The 20,158-nt window shown below is 36.5% G+C and overlaps 1 protein-coding gene across 3 annotated transcripts in view; it reads right to left on the reverse strand.

The window, feature by feature from the left end:
• The window catches only part of WDR35 (WD repeat domain 35), a 44,891-nt gene that overhangs the window by 21,144 nt on the left and 3,589 nt on the right, over positions 1-20,158 (reverse strand). The window contains exons 4-12 of one of the 3 annotated variants that reach the window (XM_064650594.1): positions 20,011-20,103; positions 18,495-18,623; positions 18,147-18,280; positions 16,414-16,579; positions 16,178-16,317; positions 13,988-14,113; positions 10,579-10,764; positions 9,982-10,014; positions 7,905-7,965 (exon numbers count right to left, since the gene is read on the reverse strand). In XM_064650594.1, the coding sequence (XP_064506664.1) occupies positions 7,905-7,965; positions 9,982-10,014; positions 10,579-10,764; positions 13,988-14,113; positions 16,178-16,317; positions 16,414-16,579; positions 18,147-18,280; positions 18,495-18,623; positions 20,011-20,103 (1,068 nt within the window). Of the gene's footprint in view, positions 1-7,904; positions 7,966-9,981; positions 10,015-10,578; positions 10,765-13,987; positions 14,114-16,177; positions 16,318-16,413; positions 16,580-18,146; positions 18,281-18,494; positions 18,624-20,010; positions 20,104-20,158 lie in introns of those variants that run through there. The other 2 variants (XM_064650593.1, XM_064650595.1) reach the window with 2 other exon arrangements.

Here is a 20,158-nt window from a genome sequence, read left to right on the forward strand (position 1 = left end):
ATTAAATAAATAAAAGATTAGTTTAAGTTGGATTAAAGAGAAAATCACAAATTCTGGAGCAGGCAGGAATGAGCAGCCAGTATGGAGGGCAGGGCCCTCCCTTCTTTGCAACAGCAGGCTCAACGATGATTGGATTTAAGCCAAATGTGAAATCCCAGAGATACACAGCACACAGACACAATGATCAGGATCAGATCCATTCAAAACCACATCTGGAAGAGCAGTATCTACATGTGGGAACTGATGGTTTTACAAAACTGTCTGTATAACTTAAACAATTGCATAGAAGACACATGATTTTTTCTAGGATTGCTTTAGTATTTTATACTGGTCAGTCATTGAACAAGAAAACACAAAAAAATACAAACAGAAAAATCTGTTGAAAAAGAAACTAAAATCCAAGTCTAGACTGGACACTAGGAAACACTTCTTTACAGAGAACGTAGTCACACATTGGAACAGGCTTCCTAGAGAGGTGGTCAGTGCCCCAAGACTGTCAGTGTTTAAGAGGCATTTGGACAATGCCCTTAACAATATGCTTTTGGTCAGCCCTGGAGTGGTCCTGAACTGGATTGGTCAGTCAGTCCCTTCCAACTGAAAGTATTCTAGTCTGCCTTTTCACCAGAGAGCCTTCATCACTGGGCTACTGTCAGTGTAGAGTCGTGATGGCCGATAAAGATACGAGGAGTCAGTTATGTACAGAAAAGATGTCTTCTGTCTTTATTTTCTCATCTGCTTTTTTATACCCCTTGCTAGCAGCAAGCAGTATCCTTATTTTAGGTAAGCAAGCAACAGCGTTTTCATTGGCTAGGATCTATGGGTGATACATTTGGCAAAGCTCAAGGCCTTATTGCAGTTCCCACATCCTAGGCCTACCAACTTTACAGTCTGCCTTTGTTTTCTCCATTAGGGCTGTGTACTGACTTCCTTATCATCAAGGATATACCCGAAAGTTTGCCCAGTCGATATCTTCATCCTGGGAGCTAACAGACCCGCTATTAACCCCTTCAGGCTACCACTCTGCTCCTAAAATGTTCTCCTTCTTGACTGCATAACAGCATAGATTCAACACAAGAGAAGGATGCCCCCAGCCACTACAAGTTTAGGCTGTTGCTGGGGCAGAGAAGGAAGTAATGGGATTTCTCCTTTCCTAGGAAAGGAAAGATGCTTATTTCAATTCCCTCAGGCTGAGGAAGATCTAGAACCCCTTTCAAGGCAGCTGGTTTAACTACTTAGTTTCCTTTAGTGTAGAGAAGTATATAATGGCCAGTCTTCGCAAGCGAAGATTTGGGAAAGGTCATAAACCCTTCGAGCCTGCGCAGTGGATTTTTTTAGGTGAGACACAGCGTGCGCTGAACTGAGCCCACCCTTTAATCCTGAGGTTCATCTGCCGGGGCCGAGCAAAGCTTGGACAGTGGCAGTGAGGTCCCCAGAACGTAGCTGGATTGCCATACAAGGCTGACGAGCTCCAGCTGCCCGGGGGGCCGGGAATTGAACCCGGGTCGCAGCGGTGCGAGTCCTGCACTCTAACCACTAGACCACCAGAGGCCCCAGTGTAGAGAAGTATTACCATCTTATACAGCAGCACTGGTTTTAGCAGCCAGTATTACCATCTTATACAGCAGCACTGGTTTTAGCAGCCAGTGCTGCTCACTTGAGCATCAGTGCCCTTCACAGAATCTGTGCTCTGACTATTAATCAAATAGAAATGCAAGCACGTAAAGTCTGAAGGAGGCAAGATATTTGGATACTCTTCTGCTCAGCACTTTCACTGCATAGCAGCTTTCCATGCTAAACGTAGACTTCTGAGATAGTCTAGCTCCTCCTGCTGATTTTGTAGACCTTGAAAATATGTATGGAAAACATTTAAACAGGTGCCTTACTTTTCAGTGATCAAATACTGAAAAGTATTAAACATACCATCCCCATCAAAACAACTCCAACATGTGAAACAACTGCCCTGTAAGTTTTCTCTGGACCTTCTTTCTCTTTTCACCTCATTTCTCTTCACTGTTCCTTCATAAAACCTCCTCCCTGAAGGAAAGAAGCTTTACTTCTTACATATCCAGGAATCTCAACTAACCTTCCACAATGTCTGCATTTCATCTACACACACTCCATCTCACTTCAAAACTGTAAGAAAACACCTGCTTTCATGTCTGATCTTATAAAAATAGTAAATGGAAAACAAACTTTATGCATGACTACATTACTTTGCCACATGAAAAAGCTGAGATACTTTCTAGTATAAAAAATGGGATACACAAACACAAAACAGGCAAGTCATCCCACCCAAATCTGATGGAAAGGAAGCAGTCTGACAGACAGACACAATACTAAACTCTTGTTTTCATACAAGTCTGATACAGGCTGTTCCTGAGAAACTGGAATGAACTTAGTCTAATCAAGAAAATCTACCTAATTTTAGAGCTTGATTCAAATGTCTCTAGAAGTGTTGGCTCACAAATAGAAGAAAATGTCAGGCAGCAGCTGGGACAACTGAACTGCATGTGAGACAACTCATGAACAAACACAGTTTACAGAACACAAAGAAATACTCAAAATCAGTTATAATTTACATTAAAGGGTTCAACTTTAAGTAACAGCAATTCAAGTGCTGTTTCACATGTAGCTCAGTCACCCTTTTCAAGGTATCCAGGAGGGAGGCAAGACATCTGGGCACGACTCCAGCTCTCTGCCTTTAATCCACCTGTATGTTGGTCAGGCTGTTGTATGAATTTCACTGGGTACTAAGGCAAACTTGAAAGATAACACTTCCCTGTGTCAGTGCTCCTAAGCACATGTAAGAAGATGATATAATCCAGCCTGAGTGACCTTTTCTTAACAGATACCATCTGTTGTGTTTCCATTAAAAAGATATTATATAACAAGATATTTAACCTTCTGTAGTTTATATTTAGTTATTCATCAAAGGACTTCAACAGAAAGCCTGTAAGCCTGTGAAACAAGCACAGAAGAAACTGTGTTGGTTAATTTTTGTACCAGAGTAGGATGGAATGCAATAATGCTAGACAATGAAGAAAAGACTAATTTATGGGCTAGCAAACATGAGCTATTGTGAAGGACCTCAAACACAAGGCACAGGAAGCACAGGAAGAAAAATGCCTTTGGACAAAATAAAAAGCAATATGAGGAACAGCCTGAAAGTGTAACCATCCATCAATGTCTAAAGAAAGCTGAAGTGACGGCCCTTCATCAGATAAGGACTGATTAATCCTTTTTTGTCACTGTTAGCAGAAGTAAACATTAAAAAGCTAATGACATAATTAAAAATTCAACAGAATGTAGGAAATAAGCACTTCTTCTTTTGAGCCTTTCTTGAACTACTGGCATAGAGCCCAACAACCTAAGATTTGCATCTCCTGGGGGTGAATCAAACATTGCACAATGTCACAATTCATTAGGAGATTAATAGCACTTTGTTGGAACATTATAAAATGTTATAAATTGACAATTCGTACAAGTTGTGCCTTAACACACATTCTCAGATGCATTATTCAAATATCCTGTCAGCTACTTAGCATCCCTAAATGAGCAATCTTTTTTCTCCACTATCAATTCCCTGCCAGGACAAAGCCCAAGAGGCTTTGCCCAAGAGCACAGCACCAAAATCTCGAGGAGGACTAAACCCTTTATGCTCAGGAGAGCACTAGGTGATTGCTGTTGATTGCTGTTCCAACAAGGGGCACTCTGCTAAAAGCCAAAGATGGTGTGTGTTCAAATTGCAGTAATTACAGCCAGTCAAACAGAGTTTAGACTCCTGGCAGAGAAGAGCACCCACTCAAGAACAGGAAGGAGCACACAGATACCAAGTGGCTTGTTGAGGACATCCTACAACATGAGAAAGCATTTTTCATAAGTATTTATGAAAATCAAATAAAATGACAACCTAAGTTGTATTTAAGCCACTCTGAAAGATGGCACTTAGAAGTCTGAAACAAGAACAAGAGTTCAAAACAAAAGTTACCTAAGCAAATTATTTTATGGACAGAATTTATGCAACAATTTATTGCTTTACTAAAAGAAAATTGAAAAACTCTATTGGTAGAAAGGAGAGGGAAAAAAAGAATTTAACAAACAGGTGATACATTTTTTCACAAGTCAATAACACTTGAGTAATAGATATGTAATTTTACTTTTGTACTGCTTATATCTTAAACTATTAATGGTTACTCTGACCTGAAAATTGATTCAATGCTGATTTTTCTCATTCATAAACAGGACAATAATGATTTTGTTAGAAATTATGTACCTACTGGAATCTTACATGAACTTTGGAAAGGTCATCTGTCCTTAAGGTTTTACAAGGTCTTCTCTCTCTATTGACCTCAGCAAGGCCAGACAGCTGCTTAAGTTCAGCATGCTGTCAAAGGAACAATTACACATCCTACTGCCAAGAAGCTCCAACTGTGATTAACAGCATGATATACTGTACAAAAAGACCTTGATTATGTACAGCTGTCAACCCCTCACACAAACTGACCATACATTATAAATATTTCAAATCGTTCTATAAAGTTGTATCTTCAAATGTTACAAGAAAAGGAAAGTAACTATGGTGAAGCCAGCACAATGTGCTCAAAATTGCTGCATTTAAAGGTGTTTGCTTTTCACTTTTACCTTCAATCTCTTCTGTAATTTTGGTGGGCAAGCTTTAAAGTAGTCTTGCAGGACGCATATATTAAAAAAAAAAAAAGGTTGAATCTTTGGCTGTGTTTACTAAACAGCAATGAAAGACTTGCTTGTAATGCTTGAACTACTGAGGCTACAGAAAATTTTCAGGACTCAAAAATGCAAATATTCCCAACCTCTGGTATTTGCCCATCTATGAGGTTGAAGGCTATAATGCCCAGCATTTTCACAAGTGAACTCACACTAGGGAAGAGCATTGCAAATCCATGCACTCAACTGGTCCTCAGACACTGGAGGGAACTGCAGGAGACTGCAGAAAGCTTAGTTATGCTAAAGGAAGAGAAGCTTTTTCCAGATCGTTTAATCTCTTCAGGACAATTCAAATGCAGCTGGAATAACAGCAGCATTTTTCAATTAAATAGCATTTCATCATAACTGTCTTCACTGGAGAAGATTCTTTTACAAGCAGCTGTAGGAGATGGGTCATAGTAGAAGAATCATAAAGAAATGGATACCTTTGTTCATAATATAAATAAAACTATCACAGATAGATTCAGAGAGCTCACATAAACAGAGCACTAGAAAAATGCCAAGCAAAAAGTTTACATGCAGAGGTAGAGGTGTCCATGCAAAGCTAATTTTGACCATCTGAGTGGGATTCATCTCACCTAATTTTAGACATCTCTGACAGATGAGCTGTCTGCCCTGGGCTTCTTTGTACCCAACCAAGAGCAAAAAGACCCCTTTGTGAATGATTCACTGAACTTATTTTAGATGTCAGCTGTAGAAATGGGACAAACTACTCCCTCTAAGTCCCTGAATCCTCCTCCCACCACCCCAATCCCACCTGCCAATTATGTTCTGGAAACTGGTAGGCACATACAGGACAGGGGGGACACAACAGACACCCAACTCACACCACTATCATCCACCATATCATCTTACTTTAGTGCTCAGGTTTGGGGCTTGGGTTTTTACTTTTGGCAGGAGGGAGGTTTTTGGGGACTTTGGGTTTGTTGTTTGGGTTTTTTTCCCTCCATTCATTATAAAACTTTTGGTGTTGAATTTCCTGGACACTTTATTCCTTAAGATTCTGATGTGCCACCCCTGTTGTGAAAGGTGGCAAGAGGACATCAAACTGACACAAACAGAAATTACAAGACTAAAAACTTCCACAACATTTCATACACATTCCATAGGACAAAGTAATCAAACTCATTTATCAGCACAGGATACTTTTCATTTTAATTATGATCTGCAGTATAAGGCATGAATTTCACCATATATATATATATATATAGGACTCACAGTTGATTTCCTGCTGCTATCACTGAAACACTGAACATTAGAAAATGACACTTACAAACTTAGAAACTTAGTTAATATATAATAAAGAATAAAACTGTTTAGAAGCACTGGTTAAGGAGAATAATCATCTTTATGATCTCAACTATTTCTAGTCTTTGGTTGATTTTTTTCCCTACTTATATTTTTCTGTGAATTGTTGTTACTTCCTTGTCTAATAATTCTTCACCTTACTTTCCTTAACATTTCTATCTTACTAAAACTTTTCCCATCTATTTTATCAGACAGAATGGCTGTTCGTTGTTTAATATTAAAACCAAGTATTAGCACTGTGGCTTGGAGCTAACTTCTCTGATGACATTAACTTAGACAAAAGAGTTTCATTTTGCAGAAAAGATGAAACAATGGGTCTAGAAGGTAATTGACACTGAAAAATCTTTGAGGTTTCCTGTCATAATAGCTACACCCCTTTTTAGCACAGGCAAAGAAAAGATTTTGCTTTGGTTTCATTAAAAATTAAATCTAATTTCTGCAGAATCAGAGCATGTAAGTTCCAAAGCTATATGCACATATTAAGTAGATACCTTTACATTAGTAAAATGAGAGGGGAGCAATTCTCCCAGGTTTACAATAAACAATTGTTTTATCCATAACCTGTTCCAGTATGCCTATGCTCCTGTACTGTATCAGACACCTAGAGGCTATTTTTTTTCCCTAAGGATTTTAGTGTGCTCACAAAGTGCCACATGACTGATCACAGCAGAGGGTACAGTGTATCCCACCTTTCCAACACAGTGGGATCACCTTAGATGTCTACTGCCAAATACCCCTTCTACTTACCATCACTTTGTTAAGAGGTTCAAAAACTAAAAATAAGTATATACTTTTCATTTAAATAACTAGACTGTCATTCAAAAGCAAATAAATATTTTTGCTAAACCTTCATAACAAATTATTTAGCCTTTCAACAAAACAGAAGAGTTACTCAACAAATCAAGCTTCGAAACAAAAACTGCAAATGGGGTTCACAGTGTCTATTCTGAATCCAAATTCAGACCTATTTGGATAACAAATCGAAAATAAAGCAAAACCCAGAACAAACAAATGTGGATTCCTTAATCAAAAAGCTCATTAATTTTTCAGTTTGTCCACATTTCCCTCATCTATTTAAAGAGAAAAAAACTCAGTGATCTTTATCCGCAAGCAAAATTCCCAGAAAACAGTGGTTTGCAATTACTTGGCAATGTTCTGTGCCACACCTGCAGCAAACAAGCAGTAGTGAAAGCCTGGAATTCAGCCCTAGGATTCATACTCGTGTTATAATCCACTGGAGTTTTTTTAAATTGAATTTTAATTTATAATCTGAAACTATTTAGATAAAACAATTGTGAGGAAGATAAGGAAGAGATATTAACAACACTGAAACACAAGAATTTGGGAAGCAGCAACATTTTAAATTAAAGTCCAGATCAAATTATTTCACTTGCTCTGATAAACTAGACCCTCTTCAAAGTACCTTTTCCTAAAAAGGAGTTGAATTACACTGTTGTGAAGGAAAATTGGAATCATCAAAAACATCCATCCAAAAAAAAAGGGAAAGTAAGAATTTTTAAGTGTAGCCAATTTTACAAGGAATATGACTAGTTTTATGAGCCACTGTTTTTATTAACAGAGTAATTAAGAGGTTATTTCCAACACAAATTACAGTTCACAACATGGGAACTCCTGATTACATGTTTATTTTACTTAGAGAGATTCCAAGCAGAAGGGAGAAGCCAATATAAAATCATAGTTACAACTACATACAGAACACAAGGTCACAACATTTGAATGGAAGTGGTGTCAACACACAGTGATTATATCATTGAAAAAGAGACTTGCATAGGAAATTAACTAAAAAGACTAGAAAAAATTCCAACAGAATAAGACTATTGCCAGTTGCTTACCAACATCAATATATTTTGGGTCCAAGGGCGTGCCAATAGAATTGCAGAGAACCAGCACATACTGTATGGATACAAAAGCAAGGGTCATTACTAATTTAGAAAAAATATGGTAGTAGTCTGCGCAAGGTTTTCTGTGAAGGTGCATCTCATAACCCACATGTCACACAGCTTAATGCTGATCAGCAACAGAAAACAGAGGGACTATGACTGCAGTAAATATAAAGCAGCATAAGCATGAGAGTAATAAGCTATTTGCCAATTATAAATTAAGAACAAGCACAAAACAAGAAAATGACCAGCTGTTTTAAGCAAAGGAGCAAATCTACCAGACAAAACACAAAAGGAAGGACGTACCACCAGCATGGTCCACAGACAAGACATGGGCAAGAGAGCCACTGTGTCACCTGCTGTGTGTGAGGCACTCACTGCACTGTGATTATGTACGAGCATGATCCACCAGTGACTCAGGGACTTAACTCTCATCAGCTGTCCATGCAAAACATAACCTAAAAACTCCCCCAAGTTAGGAGGACCTTTGTTCTATCCTTCGCAGACCTCCATCTCCTTGAACCTCTGAGAAGGTAACAGTGTGGGTAGAAATGTGCTAAGGCTCTCCTTTGCCCTGCAGTATCACAGGTGCTACAAAACTGGTGAGTTTTGTTTGTTTTGCCCTCCTTGTAATCCCACTGGGGAAGGTGTTGATAGCACAGGAACCTCGGATTGGGCTGTTAAATTCATGAAGGTACAAATAAATAAAAATTGACTAGACACCAATGCTTCATTGTTGTAGCTGATGTATTTCCTTCTCCAGACCTAAATCAAGGATAAAATAGCCTAACAGTGGTTGTACAGGGAAATGTCTTGAATGACAAGTGTGGACATTAAGGAGGAACTTCTGCTGTCAAATCTTTAGACTTAAAATAAAATAAAAATAAATAAAATATACTGGGCTACCAAAACTTGAATTGCCTAAGAGCTGATACCCTGACTCACCAGGAAATGAAAGATAATTAGTTTTTCATAGCTCTTTCACCTCCTGAACAATTCCTGTAATTGTGGTAGCAGACTAGAGCAACTGTGCAGCTTACCCCTTTAAAATAACAGATTGACATCTTATTAATCACATGAGAACAGCTCAATTTAGCTTTTCAGCTACTATATGAACTTCACTCTTTCAAAGAAAAAGATCTGAACAAGGATTTCTTTTCATTAAAAAATTTATTTTTTCTGGTTCTGCCAATAATAAGCACCTCACAAAGATAGTATTTTTACTTCTTTGTTCATGAGTTAAACTTTACACCAGCATACTCAAATTTCTCTTTTCCAGAAAAAATATGTTGAGTATCCACCTCTGCAGGAAACCACACTGGGCTTTTTTATTTCCATCATGTTTATATTATGCCCTCTTTAGTCATCTCTGAGACTCCAGGTCAGTAGATCAGAGCCTGACAAGGGGTGATGCAGTAACAGTATCCAAGACAGAGGCTGTATGACCTACACAGAGCGGTGCCAGGGGCAGGGAGTTTGCACTGTCTGATTTATCCAGCCTTACTATGGATATCAACATTAAGTCCTTCCTAACTTACTGACACTCACGATCCACTTGCAATACCTTTAAAAAGGGCCTGCTGAAATTAGGTTTTTGGCCCCATTAGCTACTGCTGGACTTTCTGCCATTTTGAAATCACAATCCTAATGACCAAAACCTTGTAAAACAAATCTGTTTTTCAGAAAGCAACTCTAATGAACTGCTACCCATAAACTTGTGCACTTTATTTCCTAAAAGCGGGCCCCTCATGGTGTTAATAATTGCACTGGAGCCATTTCAAAACAACTGAAAGATCCTTATTATCTGTAATTTTCAGATGCTAAAATTAAATCTCTTCTTTATGCTCAAGAAAGTTACATTAAGTCCCTTCACTGTTTGTTTCCTATTTTTAAAATACAATCCAGAAAAAACTCATTATATTGCACTCAACTTCACCAAATGTTTTTTGCCATGTATGTCCATATGACAGTACACCATTTATTGCACAATCAAGCAAAGCAGCACTAAAGCATGTTTGTTTTTTTTTACCATTGCACCAAATGACTCTGTCTCATTCTCCTCCTTTGTAAGCAATATACAAGTGATATAGAAAATAATTCAGAAGTAAATGCAGTAAGAAAAATCATTTAACAGTTAGCATGATGCTAAATGAACATTCATTAGCCAAAGGATACATTTATCATATCATTTGTCGCTACGTATAAAATAAATTAATAAACAGAGCAGTTTGTTGTAATATGTAATCTATATCACCTAAGAAATTGCCCTTTTTTCATATTTCTGACTGATGAAATATTCATTACCATTCTGATGCTCTCCTGCTTTTAGCTTGTCTCTGGAGAACTGTTGTAAATATTTCTGAAGAAACATTAATCTGGAAGTCTGCAGTTTTATTAGGTTACTAGTGGCTACAAGGAGTTAAACTGTAGAGGCAGTTAATCAGTTTCTTTGTTGTTTGTTGGGGTTCTTTGTTTTTAAACACCGAGCCCATTGAAGTGCCATTCTGTCAAATGACCACTGACAACTCTAAGACAGAATGAGACTTGTCCATTTCATCTTATTCTGGCTGTAAAGAACTGACATGGAACAGAGCATTTCAATTGAAAATTAAAAGACAGGCTTTACCTGAGGTTGATTTTCATCTGCTTTAGTTGCTAAAACACAGAAGTCTCCATAAGTTGTTATGGAAAGAAGGCTCTTGACATATTTTACATACTTCTCGTTGTTTTTTGTGTCCCAAAAGACTACACAGCATTCTGGGCGATCGGGTCGGGTGTAGGCATAAACAACTGTGTTGGAGCAGTAACCCCACTGCCAGGAAAGACAATTTGGATAAAACCTATCAGAAATTATGAGAGTTCAATAATAAATTGTTCACAGCTAAGACAGAAAGGGTTTATTTCATGTACATCATCAGCATTCAATACTTTTTACCTGTCAGGTGATGAACTGATTTATTAAAAGTATGTGAACACAACTCCAGTAATAAGTCATTGCCATAATACTAAACTGGCAGAAGAAGCCTCCCCATCACACAGAGTAACCTCGGAACTGGAGGATCAACGTCAAAATACGACAAGATCTCACTTCCCTGTGTTTCTTCCTTCTTCAGCAGGTACAGAGAAACACCCACTGTGATGCTGGTTTTTGCCATGAACGTGCTTGCTCTATGACTACTGATTAGGGAACCCAGAGTTCATTTCCCAAGAGAAATATAATAAACACCTCAAACAGTGCAATTCCTGAAGCAGACAAAAATAAGCAATTATATGAGAGCACTGTAATAACTCACATCACCTCTTTCATATTACTAACATGAGAAAAACCCTCTCTTCCTCCCAGAAGAATACAATTATTCATGTAACAAACAGGAGAAAGGGCAAAAAGGCAAAAGAAATGGAATATCATAGAAAGATGCATTTTATTGCATTCAAGTGATTTAAACTATAGAATTTTCTAATGCAGCAGAATCAGAAAATATCTGAGAGAGGAGGTGAAGCTGTCAAATAAAAAAGATATAAAACAAACAACTTAAAGATGATGATGCAATTGTAGAAAAACTAATAGAATTCTCTGCATCAGCATCCACAAGAGAGGGGAGGGGAGGAGAGGGAGAGGAGAAGGCTTGTTGAAGTGCTGACCACAGGGGTTCCCACACTCCACAGGAAATGAAACTGAGACAATAAACTAAAGCATCAGCAGAAGAATTTCTAGAATAGATCTCTAAACTGAATGGCAATAAATTGTCAGAACCCAAAGGTTTTCACTCAAGCAGAGTTGAATTCTATGGGAATTCAAGCATAATGCTGTGGAATAGAGCCAGAGGAACAGGAGTGGGCAGATGCAGAAAGCCTTATGATTCCAGGAATCACAAATCAGTAAATCTATCTTTCGCACAAGGTAGAGATGTAAATAAACAAGTGAATAATGGGATTAGGTGGACATGGATAAATATAAGACACTGGACAGTCATCATGTTTTTAGCCCTGGAAGTTGAATCTCATTCCTTTATTATTATATTTCAGAGAAGCAGCAGGCATGTAAATGAAAATTACCCAACTGATATAACCCACTTGATCTTATCAGTAGGATATCAGTTGGATTTTCAATAAAATCAAGCTCATTTTGGATACAGGAAAAAAAGTTAAAGGACTGGAATAAAAACACTTTTTGACAACCAAGCACAAAATGCACAGGGTCCTTCTCAGAGATGCAAACTGGAACTTACACTACTTTGAATATTCAAAATGTATACAAAAGGAGTAAGTTATGAGGTAACTGTAAATCGTGTTTGTCAAACATAAAACTGATTTCAAGAAGTGGCAAAGGACCCCAGAATGCTGGATGATAACATCTCTACATGGTGGAATGTAGATTTCTACAAGGTAATATACACCAGAAGAAATGTAACTACAGCTATAGACTCTTAAGTTAGTATTACAGCTCAAAAAAAATACTATGTAAACTATGAATAGTTTAAAAAAAGATCAGCTCAATGCATAGTTTTTACTGTCATATTAACTTAGAACCACCTTTCTCTTATTACACTCATTCTTATGTAAAAGAAAAAAAATAGAGGAAACCAGATTATTCAGTGGAGGGGAAATGTGATACTAACACTTCATCTCCAGGTCATTAATTCCAATCCAGCCTAAGTTAATAACAGCTTTGAATCACTCCCACTTACTGACTGCCACCTTTTAGAACACATACTTCCTAAAAGGGAGTTACTGATATAATCAGAACATAGCAGAAGTAATGTGTATTATTTATTGAAGGAAAACATGTATCATTCACCAATAAAAATATATTTAACATTGAAACTGAGTATACTACCAACACATTAAGAGTTTATTTGCTGCAGAAATAAAATAATTTGAACACACCTTTTTCCACTTCAAGTGAAAGAAAGGGGAAAAGAGCTTACACATGCAGTTTCTAAAACTAAGACTTCCAAATATTAATTTGCAAACCGTGCCAGATCCTGAAATACACATGGTTTCATAGATACTGATAAGTTTAAGAGAAAGCAACAGGCCTGTGTTCCAGCTGTTAGACATTTCCCAAAATAAACATTAGGTAGCATTTCCTGCAAGACTAATTTCCAGCTCAAATTTCCAAAGTCTTTTCCAGCAGATTTACAACAAATTATTTGAGACTGCTTCCTAGCAGATTTGTGTTTATAACTCTCTGACCACTGTTTTTTCACAACCAAGTGGAACAATTCATTTCAATATATCAGCAATATGTTCCTCACATTGCATTCTCCCTCTCTGTAATCAAAGTGGTTACACACTGATGATTAAAGAACATACCTTGTGCTGGGGAAAAAAAAAAACCACAATACTGCATACTGGAAAGTAATTGCTACTTTTTGTTAAACTAAATTTAAGTGAAATAGTCTTAACTCTTAAAAAAAACAAAACCAAAAACCAACTAAACAAACGAAAAAAAACCAGATGATAGTCAAGATAAAAACATTATTTACAACTAGCTGTGAATACACACTTCTAAAAAGTATATTGGGAATTGAAATATTAGCAGGATGTCTATCAAGTTATATTCATTTCTACTGTTCAGGTTTCTACACAAGTCTCCTGGTTCAAACTAATAATTCACCACCAGAAAAAATGACAGTAAAAGCACGGCTCAAATAATTCCCATCGTATCACTCAGCCCACTTTGGTTGACCAAACAGCAATGAAAACACTGGAGCCTTACCTACATGACAGCCTCAATTACTACCAAATTTAGAATTGTGCCTAATTCTGTTAATATTAATAATGCATACATTTCCTTATTATGAAAATAAAATAAAAAATTCATTGTAAAAGCAATTAATAAATCAATTCCATCACCAAGACAGACACTCAGACTCCAATAAACCTTCAAGTCAGTAGTGTTAGTCAGGCAGTAATCATAAGTTAAGCACTGATAGACATATATGAGACCAAACTACTCTTTCAACCTGTTCAGAAAGAAAAGAAATAACAGGAAACTTATTAATACAATTAAGTGTCACTTTACTACATACCTTGTAATGTGGACGGATATTTGCAAAATATATGTAATAATCGACAGCCAGTGCAATTTTCAGTCCACCTCCCTCCCAAGACAAGGAGGATATTTGTTTGCCAGGAACTTTCAGTGTATGTAAATGCTTGGTTAAAACAAGGAAAGAAAAAGAATCTGAATTTATCACAGGAAAACCTTTTTTAAAATAGATAAGCAACAGTTGTGATAGTGGATGAAGAAAAACACAGATCTTCTTAACAGTACTCCATAATGACTCTCAAATTGCAACACATATGTAAGCAATGAGGGAGATATTTAACATGCAATACTATAAAGTGTTCTTTTGCTTCAGGATTGGTGTGTGGTTTTTTCCAGAGAGAAAGAAAAATCAGGACTCAGTGATAGTTCAAGCTTACAAAGATAAAGAGTAGATGGAGAACAACAGTATAAACGTTTATTCTTTTGGCTGGTAACTTGAATCACCTTTGTAATTCCAGTCACAACTAAAACAAACATAATAACAGCAGCAATCCTGACATGCCTGAGAAGTTTCATTGATGCTGGAAATGTATTAGTCAGTTGATGCACAACACTCCTAACTACAGCTGGTAGTTTAATCAAATAAAAACATATTGCTAATCTGTGTCAAGAGCATATAATGAATTAGCTGCATAGGTACACAATTTGCAGTGAGGCAATGGATGTTTTCCTCTTCGCTAATCCTTTTCAAAAAGAGTCTAAGAAAGGCAGTTATTATGCTTTCCATCTTTTTTTAAGATCTTTACTTTGTTGAAGAATTTGAAATTGAATGAAGGAAACAATTGGGGAAAAAATAATGTTTCAAAAACAATAACCCTAGTCCCACAGAGAACTTCTTTTTGGTATCTTTTTGTAGATACCAATAATGTAGATGAATGTAATAAAGGATATACTAATCTACTGTTTACTCTAAGATTTTGAATAATCTTAGGCTTTAAATAAATATAACATTTTACTGAGTGGAATACTGATACATGCTCAGATTCCTTTTGAGGGCAAAACTTTGGGCCTATAGAAACTGCTATCAGTACCCATTTTGTGCCTCTGACCAGATGCAAATACCAAGTCAAAATACTCGTCACACATTATTCACAGGAAATACCATCTTCCAAAAAGTTAAGTTCATATCTAAGTATCAGAACTAGAACAAAACAATTCTAAAACCTAAAGAATTTACTTCTAAACACTAAATACAAAATCTGGAACATCAGTTTCAGTTAATCTGAAGGACATTAGCAACTAGAGATGTAACATTATTGTCAAAACTTTGGTTCCATTAAATACTGTCAGCTATGGAAGCCCCTACAAATGATGCTGAATCTTAACCCCTTTCACAGCACAACTCAGAGCTGGCCATTACTTCCTCTGTACAAGGGACAACCTTCCTCACAGTCATGAATAACACCAACTTACTGATTTCCAGATACATTCCTAGGAGGGAAAGGGAAATTACTTAAAATTACCCAGCAAGGCAAAAATAGCACCATAAACAAAAATATATTGGAAAGTTGTCTCTCAACAATCAAATATTTAACATACTATAAAAAAGACAGATGTACAAAAAACACTTACAAAACAATATCCCCAACAGCCATATGAAGAAGATTAGAAACAGTTTACCTTTTCTGAGGTTTCTGAACCATTGCTTTTACTGACACCGGATGGTGTTTTCTCGGTTTTACTGATTCCATAAAAATAGAGGGGATCTTTCACCGCCATGTTTTAAGCCCCTAATCTAGAGATGTCCTGGTCTTGTACACAGTCAGTGTAAAAAGGCAAGCACCTCTGGATTTGATACACAGATGTTGACATCTTGACTGCTGCCTAAGCTCCAAATCACTTACTGTCTATAGTCTGAGCTGTGGTATCTGAGTCAGGTGTTCCACGTTAGACACCGCACATATCCCAGCATTTAGTGTTTTACGAGATGCACTCGGATTTTCATGCTGGCCACTGTCTTGCTGTTCTAAAAGGGCTCTTGGTCCCATGTCATCTTTCCAGATCCACATGGATATCCCAGATAACCTGGAGCATGTCGAACACACTAAACACCTGCATTTTGGCATCCAAATTCCACCAGTAATGACTATATAGACAAGACATACTAAGATTAAAAAACAAAACAAAACAAAACACATTTACATTATTTGAGTATATCAAATATTTTTACCTCACCAAAGGGAGTATAGAACTGCACAATGTTGGCATCTTGAGAAGTTCCTTTCAGGGAGCCTGCTACTGCCAATACACTTCCACAGGGGTTCCACTGAATACACACTACGTTCATACCAGTGTCAATCAAAACAGGATCTAGTTTTTAAAGAATAAACATTATGAATATCAACACAAGCAGACATTTTGGGTCAAGAGGAGCTCAATAACTTGCATCCCACATTTTGTACCTACTGTAGTCATTCTCATTCCTCATTATCTGGCATCTTCCATTGTCATAACAGACAGCAAGGCAAGGACAATCTGGTTCAATGTAGCCTTCGGTGCCGTGATACCAATGTATCCCAGCAATACTGAATGCTCCAGTTAAGTTCACCAAACAACTCAGCTTCATTTTCACCTAGATAAGAATGATTAATTAAAGCCATATACAGCTTGCAAAAAAACAGATGCCTAAGCAAAATTGTTTTCCTGTCCAGAGAAAAATTTTCAAGTTCTCAGAATTTCACGGGTTTAAAAAACTTCCTTATACAATCAAAGCCAGATCAGACATATGAAAACATATTTTTAACTACAAAGAAGTACCTTAACATTGGCATTTTCAGTCTTTGAAAAATAACTGAAAAACAAAGAAAATGAACAACATAAAAAACCCCACCACACACACACATGTGTGTAACACATGGAACCCTGCTGGAGCTTTGAAAAAAAAAATAATAATAATTTCAAACCATTCCTGGCCACGTTGTTTTTTTGTTTAAAAATAAACCATTTCTGAGCGTTTTCTTAATAAAAGTCTGCTGAATAACATATAAAAATAAGTGGAAAAAAATAAGTGTCCAAATTAGAATACCAATTAAAGTAAGTTAATTTTTGCAATAATTAGCTTTGGATGCCTGGTAACACATGTAAGGGCTTTTTCTGAAAGGTAGGAGTATTCCTGGATCAATTCAAAGAGGGATACCAGGTAACCTGTGGGAGAGAGGGGGGAGAGGAAGAGACAGCACAACCATACATATTGTTGATATGGTGGGGGAAGTGACAACAAATTATTTAAAGAATTTCAGTAATTTGTAGCAGTTGGAAACATCATGACTCACATAGTGGGAAGAAAGAAAGATACAGTGGGAGGTTAAAGAAGAGAAAATGGGAAGGGTAACAGATACTTTCTTAGGGAGGCAATGGAAAGGAGAAGAAAATTTGCCATATTAAGCATCTGAAAGTTAAGAACATGGTCCAAATACCTTTTTTTAAAGTCAATGTTTTATTTCTATTTAGGATTTTGTCATAGTCATATTCCAGTAGTCCAAGTAAGTAGACAAATATAAATAAATAAATAAATAAACAAACCTAGGTTGTAGGAATGCAATAATATCCTATAGTTATCTCCTTTCATTCTCCCACTCACTACCAGGTTTTCTCTAAAGCATGTAACATTCCTTATGTAATAAAGATTAATAGGAGCAATAGGAAAATAAAATACTGCTTCTTTCTGAAAGCAAGCTAGTACTTTCAGAAGCAGAAGCTGTAAGAAGTTACTATCCTTTAAGCCAGCATTAGTTCCTCCAATTAGTTCCTCTTACTTTAATGAAAGTAAGAAAAAATGATAGCTAAAATATATTAAATCTGACCTATCATCACAAGCAGCTTCAAAAATAAAAGATTTTCAGATGTCCTAAAGAGCCTCATTTAATTTCTTTAGTGTGACCATTCCTACTTTTACATTTTCAGTAACTATTCTAAGGCAAAAAGGCATTAGTTGATGTGACATTCATTTAGCTATCAAAAAAAGGAATAATTAAAAACTGTAGAACTCTTGAATAAAAGCTCTGTGCACAAGACATTGTCCAGTTCTCAGTACTGAAGTCGACCAACTAAACAAACAAATGAACATGAAATAAATTAAGACGAAGTAAGCTTTGATGCCTGTTGAAGTTAATACCTTAATTACACCAGGATGAACTTACAATAAAATTTCCCTGATTGTCATAAATGTGAACCTCTCCATTTGCCATTCCAAAGAGTAAAACTTTGCTATCAGAGGACCAGGCCACGTGGCACAGGTGGGAACCTTTCAAGTCTTTTCCCCAAATGCGATTGCCTGTAACAGAATATTGTTTGTACTTAATAAATACACCACAAAATCAAAAACAGGATGCAAGTTACCAATGTAAACACTAAAACAGCTAAAGAAAGTCAAAGCAACAATTAGTAAGTAACTATTAATTTACCTAGAGAAACAGGGCCACTGTGTATATAACACTGCAAACAGAAGTTGTGTAACAACGAAACAATTAGTAAAGCTTAAATTTTACCATCCACTGATCCAACAATCACAGCTCCATCTTCATATACAATACAAATCTTTTGTCCGTCAGCATTCCAGCTCATACTTCGAACAACTGATTTATTTCTGTTGTTAATCATCTCTTCATACCAAGCACCTATTAGTAGTGAATGAAAAAGTGAGTTGCACTTGTGATTTGATAATCCTCTAGAGGATTCAAGATACACACTAATCACTGAATTCAAAATTAAGTTACTCTTTATTAAAAAGGTATGCAAATGAGATAGTAATGATATTTCTTAGCCATATGAATTCCTGAAGATGTTGTAAAAAAACACAAGTTAAACATAATACGGCTTATAAAAGTTCCCAAGCAATCAAATTAGGTGCTCAATGAAATAGAAAAACCCAAGAATGGTGTTTTTAAGTAAACATGATGCAGTAAGTTACACGTGACTCTGCAATGCAATATACAACAAAAAGCTACAGAAGCAGTAAGTTTTGGAAAAGAATTGATCTTTGGAAAGAAAGCTCTGCCCTTTCAGTAAAAGTCTAGCAAGACAGCGTCCCCCAGAAGACACAGATATAATTATTGTGAAACCCAGTGTTCAGATGTGAGCAGCTTATTTCTGAAATGAATACTAACAAATGAAGAATTAGAAAGGGAAGCCAAAGCCCAAGAGGGGCCCTACAGGAAGAGCTCTGTGCTTAAGTAATTTCAGAACTGACAAGAATACACTAGGAAACATTATCAGAGAGAACAACCATCTTTGCTAGAAACAGGTAGTAAGTAATTTGCTGAATATTTCCCTAAATTATGAGCTTATTTATGTGACAGCGGCCACCACAGATCAGGTAGAAAGACTAATTGAGTTATACTTATTATTCTTGAAATGCAAAACTAAGATGAGATTTTATTTGTTTTCATTTTTCATTAAACTAAAATCCCCAAGAGAAAAAGAAAACCCTTTATTTTATTTTTTTCCCACATATGTTGGGCAGTGGTTAACTTGACTGTGAGGTTTGCTGGCTTTCAAATGAATTGAAGTGCACCAAAGTAGTTCATGGAACTGTGAAAAAGTCAAGAGTAATTAAAGATGATTACAGCAATACATTGCTTAGTCATATTAGTTTACTGCCTTAAATAAACATTTCTAAAGATTGTTTTTATGGAAGTATTTAATTGATGCTTTAAGCAGGGTTGCTAAGTTCTTGCAGTTCTACCAATATGTTTGCGCTTGATGCACAATATTTTCCTCTAAGGGAATAAAGTAACAGAGATAAGAAATTTAGAGCAGTTTATCAAGCATATGGCTAAGAACTGATACATTCTCTCAAGGGAGGTCTGCAGTATAAATGCCTCTTGTAGACAAGTATTACAATAAAAACTCAGGAATTGTTTTAAAACTATTTTGAGCTTTACAATCTGCAAAATAAAAACTCTGAAAAAGAATTGTAAAAATTTCTAGGGGGTTAAAAAAAAACCCCAAACATTTCTCACAACATGGAATATTATCCCATCTCAAGTTTATCCTGCAGAATACCTTTGTACAGCATCCACACAATGATGAGGCCATTTTGATCACTGGTAGTCAGTTTTTGATACTGTTCATTCCATGTCACAACCTGCACAAAACCTAGAAAGCGATACAAATTTTTAATTGACATTACTTAAGTAAGTTAACAAAAACC

This window comes from Pseudopipra pipra, chromosome 3, assembly GCF_036250125.1.
Source record: "Pseudopipra pipra isolate bDixPip1 chromosome 3, bDixPip1.hap1, whole genome shotgun sequence".
Lineage (NCBI taxonomy): Eukaryota > Metazoa > Chordata > Aves > Passeriformes > Pipridae > Pseudopipra > Pseudopipra pipra.